General features: G+C 36.1%; 2 protein-coding genes and 1 long non-coding RNA gene across 3 annotated transcripts in view; 2 read left to right on the top strand and 1 right to left on the bottom strand.

Annotated features, from left to right (window-relative positions):
• Positions 1–10,168, bottom strand: part of LOC141444342 (uncharacterized) — a 208,539-nt gene that overhangs the window by 106,801 nt on the left and 91,570 nt on the right. The window lies entirely within an intron of this gene.
• The window catches only part of LOC141444341 (irregular chiasm C-roughest protein-like), a 213,308-nt gene that overhangs the window by 118,374 nt on the left and 84,766 nt on the right, over positions 1–10,168 (top strand). The gene's annotated exons all lie outside the window — the stretch shown is intronic.
• LOC141444319 (aromatic-L-amino-acid decarboxylase-like) lies at positions 2,708–10,142 on the top strand. Its single transcript, XM_074109849.1, has 5 exons — positions 2,708–2,976; positions 5,420–5,540; positions 7,500–7,613; positions 8,375–8,494; positions 8,620–10,142. Exons 1-5 carry the CDS (start codon positions 2,897–2,899, stop codon positions 9,685–9,687), a joined length of 1,503 nt encoding a protein of 500 aa, XP_073965950.1. The 5' UTR covers positions 2,708–2,896; the 3' UTR covers positions 9,688–10,142.

The following is a 10,168-nucleotide window of genomic DNA, read 5'->3' as shown; positions in this document are numbered from 1 at the left end:
CCTTATAGTTTCGCACTGTCTGTCTGTCTGTCTGTCTGACCGTCCGGGGCTTTGCTTCAGGGCTATCATGCTAGAAAGCTGTACTGTTGCACGAATATATGTAAACTATGCGCGAAAAATGGTACAAAAAAAAATCTCTCTAAAATCTTTCTAAACCAGTGGGTGGAAATCTTCTAAACCAGTGGGGGAAAAATTGAAAAATTCAGGATGGTAGTTAAATATATCAAACTTTCAAGGAAAACTATAACGGTTAAGTTTGCTTGAAAAGTAGTTTAAGAGTAGGTAAATAGCAGCCTAAGGTATAAAATATACTAACTATGGAATTCCGTAAAAAATACGAAAGAAAAATATTACTTATTTTTTCGTTATGGCTACGGAACTCTATTTCGGGGCGTGTCCGACACGCTCTTGCCGGTTTTTTTTTATTTGATAATAGCAGGTTTTCTAGCGATGGTTACAAAATCGTTTCAGCCGTTTTTGAGATATTAAACTTTGAAGTGTTAAAATTGCGGCGTTTTTCAACTTTTTGTTGGTTAGGTTAGGTTATAAAATAATATTATATTGAATTGAAAATCCCTAATAAAATCATATTAAACCCAAAGATGAGGCTTTTTTGCAGTACCAAAAATTACTTATTTTTACAAGCAGTTTTAAGTTCAAATTACAATGCATGTTATGTATGAGTATGAGATTTTGTATCGTACCTACCTACTGGACACTTTTTCGTTCCGAATTCAAAACTTCTCTACATGCTGGAGACTTTTGAATCACTTTTTGGTGACTTTAAGTAAGTATCATTTTTGAGTATAGGTTTTAAATGTGATTATTGTATGTATTGTGTTTCTTAATAAACGGATTATTTATATATATTTTTTTATATTTTTGTTTTGTAAATGGGTAGGTATATGTGCTTTTACTCTAACCTTACGTTCACGCTGCTGAGGTGAAAAGTCGTATGTGTCACACGATACTAAAGATTTTTTGCATCTCGTGTGTCTGAATCCCTCGTTGCTCTCAGGATTCCAACCTAGAATCACTCGCTTCGCTCGTGATTCAATTATAATCCTCGCTTTCTCGGGATTCAATTCAACAATCGAAGCAAATAACAACTTTGCTCTATTGTTGCACAAATAACTATTCTTCTATACGGTAAGTATGGCGCTACTTGCATTGCATGTGGCGTCACATGCGTAGTTAGGTATGTCTTTCTCTGTCTAATCTTGAATTTCAATTATCCTTTATAACTCTGTTACGTGTAAAGGTAGTTTAAAAATGGTTTTTCCTTTCGATAACACGCATTCATTCATAAAAAATTAAAATAATAGAAACCTTTATAAATACAAGCATTTATTAGAAAAAATAAATGAACCAAAAAGAAAAAAATAAATTTACTTAACATTTGTCACATGTATCATTGTGCCATTTATCACAAAGCGTGTGTAGATAGTCAAGTTCTAGAGACTGATATAAATATGGATGTAGGTACTTACAAAACGTAAAATATATACCATTTTAAAAGCTTGAGGTACCTATGTACGTACACTATATGTGATTCAGGTTAAGTAGTAAGCATTAGTGCCTCAAGCTTTTAAAATGATATATATTTTACATTTTGAAAGTACATCCATATTTATATCAGACTCTAGTTACAATCTAGACCAAAGTACTCGTCAAAACGAATCCAACGAGCCCAAACTCAATGGGGTTATGTCGCTTTATTACCGACTTCCTATGCAAAATTTCAGCTCAATCGGAAACCGGCAAGTGGATCAAATTTAATTTGCAAGTTTTTGGTAAAAAAATCTTTTTAATACAAGCTTTTTTGTTGACTGTGCCGAAGGCAAAACTTTTTTTATATGAATTTATGTTTTTATACTTTTTTTATCAATTTTGAATAAGTAATTTATGATTAAAATTAATAATAGTTTAATACTGTACAAAATATGAATAAAGGATTAAAAACACGCCCGTTCATGAACTTAAAAATAAACAATTATTTTTTTCACATATATGTACCTACTGTTGTAAGTAATTTTGTATGTTCAATTTGTCAGTCTCATTAAAGATGCGTCTTTGAATTCAGTAGATTCGAAGACCCTTAAGGCCCAGTTTTAGCCTTTAAGGCACCAGCCCGTAACATTGACTGTACTTTTTGTCAACTTTAGTTGCATTGTCACTCAAACTACATTTGCATACCAAATTTCAAGTCGATGCCATTAACAGTTGAAGAGTTCCGTCCTGCGGAGACGATACTGGCTGAACTACCAGAATGTCACTACCAGATTATTGTATTGTCACGCAATTTACATAAGTATTCCAAATTTCAAGTCAATCTGACTGCTGGAAGTCGGTCAAATTTAACTTGCAAGATTTGATTACAGACAGACAGACAGAGACAGACAGATAGACAGACAACGGGACAGGTGAAACTAAATAAAAGCTTGTAAAATAAATAAAATCATCTACAAATTATGTTAGTCAAAGTAACCCAGGCATCTGTTAAATGTTGTTTAAATTTTAAAACATTTTGCAAATGGAAGCGAAGTAGGGCGGCCCTTTGCATGAAGTCCAACATGTGTTGCACAGACGCAGCAGTCTTGGTACCTGTAGCTGCAGAGCAAGGAAACTGGTTTAAGTTCATTAATGTAATAACACAAACAATCGCCTGCGCACCTGATACGGCAGATCTCATCGCGTAGAAAGCTGACCTGCACGTACGTCTATAAATCCAGCTCCGAAGCCTCGAGACACCATTGTCATTCTGATCGTCAACGGGGCGCGACTCGACCTGATGCTAAGATAACCACTTATAATTTTGCACTTGTTTTACACCCAGTTTAGTCGTTTTGAGTAAAGGGGTTTTTGTAGTTCGTGGCCGGTGGTTAAGTGGTTCGAAATGGACTCGCAGCAGTTTCGTGAGTTTGGCAAAGCAGCCATTGATCTGATGGCGGACTACTACGACACCATTCGAACAAGGTTGGTGACTTCAGCTTGCTTGAGTAAAGTTTTAGCGAGTCGAGGTTTTACAAACTTAAAAATAATAGTGTTACCTAAATCTGAGGGCTGGATTTTGCATAAATAAACTATTTTACTTTTTTTAATTAAAATTAACTGGTTTGGTTTCCGTTCTGAGTGGATTAATAACCTCTCGTATACTTAAGCGCGTATCAGCACCGAATACTATCAGCACCAAGTACAAACCTACCTAAATATTTTCGAAGATTTTAATCTGCCTGATTGGTATTATCTGACTAATCTACTCGTATCTATATCTTTAAACGAGCAATTCTTGTATATATGTATATACCTATATATATATTTCGGGGATCTCTGAAACGGCTCCAACGATTTCGTTGAAATTTGGTATATATTTAGGGGTTTTCGGGGATGACAAATTCGATCTAGCTTGGTATTGTCTCTTGGAAAACGCTTATTATCGAGTTTTAGCCCGAGCAAAGCTCGGTCGCCCAGGTACTTATTATTATTAGAAACAAACGTTTTTTTTTTATTTTCCTCATACTAGAGCTTAAAATTACTTGATGCATGGCATAATATATGTCTCCTATTAATTAATTGAGACACTTTGTGACAAAGTGACAAATTTACTTACATTCTAGTTCAATTTTCATGGGCAATAAAGCAGATATCAAAATAATTGCATTGCATAAAATATATTAAACAGATTGGAGGAATATGGATCATATGAGTTCGGAATATGTATCGTTATTAACACTTATTTTGTGGACAGTACAGCCGTATGCAACGAAAACTGTTAGAACCTAATTTGAATCAATTGCTTTTTTAAATCAGGCGTTTAGTAACATCAGTAGGTACCTATACCTTTACGAATATTGTCATGTATACTTGTAACCTTAAATAATCGTGGATTATTTTTTACATCTAATTTAACAATAAAACTGTGAAACAACAGAACAGAAGTGATATAATTATAATAATTTATTTACTCAGCTCAGATCCATTGGTTAGTATTACAAAATGATCTTAATAGCTATTGTTGTAGGACATTGATTGATGATTTAATGAAATTGAAATACCTAAATACTTAATATTGATATACCTAATACGAGAAGTTGAGCTTATCGTAGGAATCATAATTATAAATAGGAAATGAAGTTATTTCGCATAACATTTTTTCACGTACATATAACTATATAAGTTACATAAAAGGATCAATCAAAAAATTAAGAATTGTTTTATTTATAAATGCTATGCTATCACATATCGTACCTATCCCTATTTGGTAAGTTTAGCTGGCAAAAGTAATTAAATAAATGAATACCCACCTAAATAAATAAAAAACCTCCACTAACTAGGTACAGTTATTCGCAGGTGACAATTCATTCTATTGTCCAGTCACGTCATTAAAAGAACATAATATTTTCCATTGCTTTGTGCTAATCGTTCAAGGCACGAAAGATACCTTAGTTTTTGTTGAAGAATTAAATTACTCGATAATACCTGACTAATGAGCAAGCAAGCTGCGGCGAATAACCTATTTATTAGATGTACAATTTCCGTTAATTTTTGTGACATAACACTTTATTGCATTATGAAAGAGGGAATGTGTTCCCCTGATACTCGTAAAGCGAGAGAGTTGAGCGAGATTTTTTTTTTAAGCGCGGGACTATTCTATACCAAGCCATTTATTGATTCTCCGATCACATATCTTGTCTTAGTTAGTTTTTATGTAGTTTGAGGTACAGAAGTACGTAAATAGTTATGGGTGACCGAGCTCCCCACGGGCTAAAACTCTATAACAAGCGTTTTCCCAGAGATATGAGCAAGCTATATCAATATTGTTCGCATCATAGAAAATTTTATCGCAATTATAAGAGCCGTTTCCAAAAACCCTAAATTAATAAATAAATAAATGTCTATAATTTGTTTCTTATTAAAGGTATTAAATATTACTAAAGTAATTAATTGTATATAGCTTATGTATTGTATTCATTCACTTAGTCACTTAGTGTAATTCTAAATAAACACATCTTATCTATTTAAAAAAAAAAAAACCGGAATAAAAAAAATGCAATGCAGCTTTATTAGTTGACCGTTCCTTCTTTCACACATGAAAATTTTAACGATCAAGGCAATCTGACCACTATAATAGGTAATGAAAATAAATAAATAAATAAAAACACCGGCCGACTCTTGTAAAATTCTGACCCTGTACAAGCTTACGCAGTCGGCTTCGCCCCCATTACAAAAAACCGACATTCTTGCCAACTTCAAGATCCTTCTCTCAGTCAGTAGTTAAAAACTGTACCTTGATGTGTCAATCGACTAAGCTGTTCGACCCATCGACTGGTTAACACATCAGGGTACTTACAAAGGTTAAATTGACTAATCAGTCAGTCAGTTTCTTCTTTTATTCGCACGGTTTTTTTTTACATTTCAGGGATGTGCTGCCTTCAGTGGAACCAGGATATTTGCTGAAACTCTTACCAGAAAATGCTCCTGAAGAGCCGGAGAGCTGGAAAGATGTCTTGAATGACTTCAGTCAATCAATTATGCCTGGCGTCTGTATTCATTTGTTAACTAACCGATCTTTTCTATTGGAATGCAATAACTTTAAATTATAAATATAGGAAATCAAAATGTACAAAAAATAGTACCCCAAAAGGTGTTTGCGATTGTAAAACTGGATTTACTCGTAGTCTGAATTTAAATTAACTAAGTACGGATATAATCAATAAGCGTAGTGGTTATACTTAATTATATTCCCTTCGGATATAATTATTAAAATAAGGTGGCAAGGTAAGGTAGGTAAGGTAGCGACCTATCAACATTTATAGTGATCGTTTAAATATTGGACATCTTAATTTCTATAATAATACTAGCTTTTACCCGCAGCTTCGCACGCGTAAACTATTCGGTGTGCAAAATTCAAAATTCAATTCAAATTCAAATCATTTATTCAGTAAATAGGCGGCAAAGGGCACTTTTACACGTCATTTTTTATACTACCAGCGCTTTCGGAAAGACCATCATTGCTAAGAAGAATGCGCCGCAAGAAACTTGGCAGAAAGTCATTTTTTTCAAAATAAAATAATTACAAATAAAATACTTAAAAACTACAGTATACAATTAAAGAAAAAAATACGAAATAATAATAATAATAATACAGGGATGTATGGGGTCCCTTAGTTACAAAACTATACCGTGGGAATATCGGGATAAAAAGTAGCGTAGGTACTTATGTGTTATTCCAGACATACGGCTACCTACATCCAAATTTCATGCCTCTAAGCCTAGCGGTTGTTATTTCGACATTTTATTCCTAGGTATCCCGTGGTAATATCGGGTCAAAAAGTCGTCTATGTGTTTTTCTAGACATCCAGCTTCCTACATACCGAATTTAATGACTCTAAGCTCAGCGGTTAATATTTCAAGATTTAATCCTTATCCCGTGGGAATATCGGGGTAAAGTATAGATTATGTGTTATTCCAGAGGTCCAGCTACCTACATACCAAATTTCATGACTCTAAGCCCAGCGGTTATTATTTCAAGATTTTATCCCTATCCCGTGGGAATATCGGGATAAAAATTAGCCTGTGTGTTAATCCAGAGGTCCAGCTACCTACATACCAAATTTCATGGCTCTAAGCCCAGTGGTTGTTATTTCGAGATTTTATCCCTAGGTATCCCGTGGGAATATCGAGTCAAAAAGTCCCTTACGTGTTATTCCAGACGTCCAGTTACCTACGTACCAAATTTCATGACTCTAAGCCCAGCGGTTATTATTTCAAGATTTTACCCCTATCCCGGGGGAATAACGGGATAAAAAGTAGCCTATGTGTTATTCCAGAGGTCCAGCTACCTACCTACGTACTAAATTTCATGGCTCTAAGCCCTGCGGTTGTTATTTCAATATTTTATCCCTAGGTATCCCGTGGGAATATCGGGTCAAAAAGTCACCTATCTGTTATTCCAAACTTCCAACTACCTACATACAAAAATTTCATGACTCTAAGCCCAGAGGTTGTTATTTCAAGATTTTATCCCTATCCCGTGGGAATACCGGGATAAAAAGTATTCTATGTTTTAATCCAGGTTATAAACTAACTTTTCGCCAAATTTCATCCAAATCCGTCCAGCCGTTTCAGCGTGAAGAAGTAACAAACATACTCACTCACTCACTCACATACTCACTCACAAACTTTCACATTTATAATATTAGTAGGATTATGACTTATTGGCATGGCATATTTTAAAATAATAAAAAAAATATTTACAATCCGATTTCTACGCAAATCTAAACAGTGCACATAAGAATACCTAAAGTATGTTGATTAAATTTGTTTAATTAGATTTAACATAGGGAATCACAATCGTCTTCACCACTTCTTTCTATCACAAGGTATAAGATGAGGGTAGTGAGGGTGAAAGAGATGGTGAATGCGATTACGATCGCGAACACCCAGACGTTAGACAATACGGCCTCAGATCTCTTACTAACTTCGGCATTGTATTTCAGATAACTCACTGGCATTCGCCGCAGTTCCACGCCTTTTATCCGACTGGAAGCTCGTTCCCAGGAATTGTGGGAGGGCTGCTCAGTGACAGCCTGGCCGTTATTGGGTTTAGTTGGGTAGGTTTTTTTTATAGTACTTGTTCATTTGGTTTATATATTTTCTGGACCAAGCGAAAAATCGGTATTTTTTCATAATGCCCGGGCATTATGAAAAATCTCTATCACTGTTTGTTACATGTTTTGGTCGCAGTTGAACCTAACACCCTCCTCCTCGCTGCGCTCGTCGTCGCACCTAACTTTCCGATTGATTGAATCAGACTTCAGTTGGCCAAAAATCAGTTTTAATCAAATTGCTGAATGAGCATGTAGCAATATTCATAATGACCTGACAATGTGATAAATAATGAAGTTTAGATAATAATCACTGCCCAGTATGCCCGGAAGCCTGTCATTATCCATAATGCCCGGGCATTATAAATAATGCCCTTATCAATCACTTGGTCCATAACATATACATTTAACATTTATTAGAGTTCTACTGCCCGTTAGTTAGTGACGCTTCGCTGTATTCATTATTTTTCACTATTCATTATTTTATTTCAATCTATTACTTACTATAGTAAAGTGCTGCATGATTGATTGACTGATTGATGGCCAACGCACTACCTAAATCACTTAACAACTAGAGAGCCCAGGCTAGAGACTTGAAATTTGGTAATATTCCTGAGGATCCTAGAGGTACCTATACATTAAAAGGGAACTTTCTGAATTCCTACGGGATAGAGCATGAAAAGGATTCATATTTCTTTTTAAAGTAGTTCGGTCTCCATGGATACCTTAAAAATGTATCAACTTACTTCGTATTTGTATCTTTGCAGATGTCCAGCCCTGCATGCACAGAACTGGAAGTGGTTACTATGAACTGGTTGGGCAAATTACTTGGACTGCCAGAGGAATTCCTTAACTGCTCGGATGGACCGGGAGGAGGAGTAATTCAGGTTCGTATAAAATGAGCCTGAAATCACATATGATACAATTACCAACTTTTAATTATCAACGTAACGGTCAACCTCGTGCAAGGTCATCATGTCCAATTATGATTTTAATAAAATTATTTTTGCAGGGATCAGCTAGTGAAGCGACCTTAGTCGGATTGCTAGTGGCCAAAAACAAAACTGTTCACAGGCTCATGCGCAACGATCCTACCCTCAATGAAGGAGAACTCAACGCTAAACTCGTAGCTTACACATCTGACCAATGCAATTCCTCCGTAGAAAAATCTGGGTTACTTGGATCAATGAAAATGCGATTACTCAAATCTGATCCAGAAGGAAGACTTCGAGGGGAAACTCTTAAGAACGCCTTCGAAGAGGACAGAGCTAAAGGCTTGATACCGTGCTACGTAATTGCCAATCTTGGCACCACAGGAACCTGCGCCTTTGACCCATTGTACGAGCTGGGTCCAGTGTGCAATGAATCCGACGTCTGGCTACACGTTGACGCAGCCTATGCCGGAGCAGCCTTCATCTGCCCCGAATTCAGAGGGTTGATGAAGGGAGTTGAATACGCAGACTCCTTTGATTTCAACCCCCATAAATGGATGCTTGTCAATTTCGACTGTTCTGCAATGTGGGTAAAAAATGGATATGACCTAATCAACACATTTGATATTCAGCGTATTTATTTAGACGATGTAAAGACTGACATCAAAATCCCTGATTACCGCCACTGGCAAATACCTCTCGGCAGACGATTCAGAGCTCTGAAACTATGGACTGTGTTGAGAATATACGGCGCGGAAGGCATAAGAAACCACCTCAGAAACCAAATCAGCTTGGCGCAGCATTTTGCTAAGTTAGTTCGAGAAGACGACAGGTTTTTGGTAGAACCGGAGCCATCAATGGGATTAGTTTGCTTCAGATTGAAGGACGGAGACATTGTTACGAAAAAGTTGTTAGAAAATTTGACTGAGAAGAAACAAATTTACATGGTAGCGGCTACTTACCGCGGCAGATACATTATTCGATTCGTAGTCTGTTCGAACTTGACTACGAGACAGGACATCGAAATAAGTTGGAACAAAATTAGACAAGAAGCTGATACCATTATCCAGCCCACAATACACACTAAGTCTCAAATTCCAGCAATTAATCACTTTGAGATCTTAAGTTCTTGTGAAAAATCAAAGTAAATAAAGATTTAATAGCATAACAATTTAATGCTGCTGGCTCTAGCCTTCAATAATCCTGAGGGGCTTCTACGAAATTCGAAAATCGAGGTCCGTATCGTGCCGTCCCTCTCACTCTCGTTTTAAATAGTATAAGTGTCAGAACGAAGTTCGAATTTTGCACTTCGTACCTAGTAAAGTAAAGGGCCTGTTTAGGATTCGGTCATTCATTGTCTCCGGTACTTTCGTGAGAAAGGCAGAATTTACCCACTCAATAACTAAGCGAGGCTTAGGTAACCTCTGTGTGGGTTTCTCTTGCTCTTAATACCTGCCTAAAATTTATTTAAATATCAATTACTTTGTGCAATTTTATGCAAGACCTTTGTTTCGCCTGTCATTTTATTAATAGCAAGCTTTAAGCCGAGTTTAGACTTGCAAGAAAAATCGTGCAACTTGCATTACATTGCGGCGCTCGATTGACCACTAGGTACAAACTCGTTGGCTT

The sequence above is a fragment of the Choristoneura fumiferana genome, chromosome 29, assembly GCF_025370935.1.
Source record: "Choristoneura fumiferana chromosome 29, NRCan_CFum_1, whole genome shotgun sequence".
NCBI lineage: Eukaryota > Metazoa > Arthropoda > Insecta > Lepidoptera > Tortricidae > Choristoneura > Choristoneura fumiferana.
This window is presented reverse-complemented; position numbering and strand designations above follow the sequence as displayed.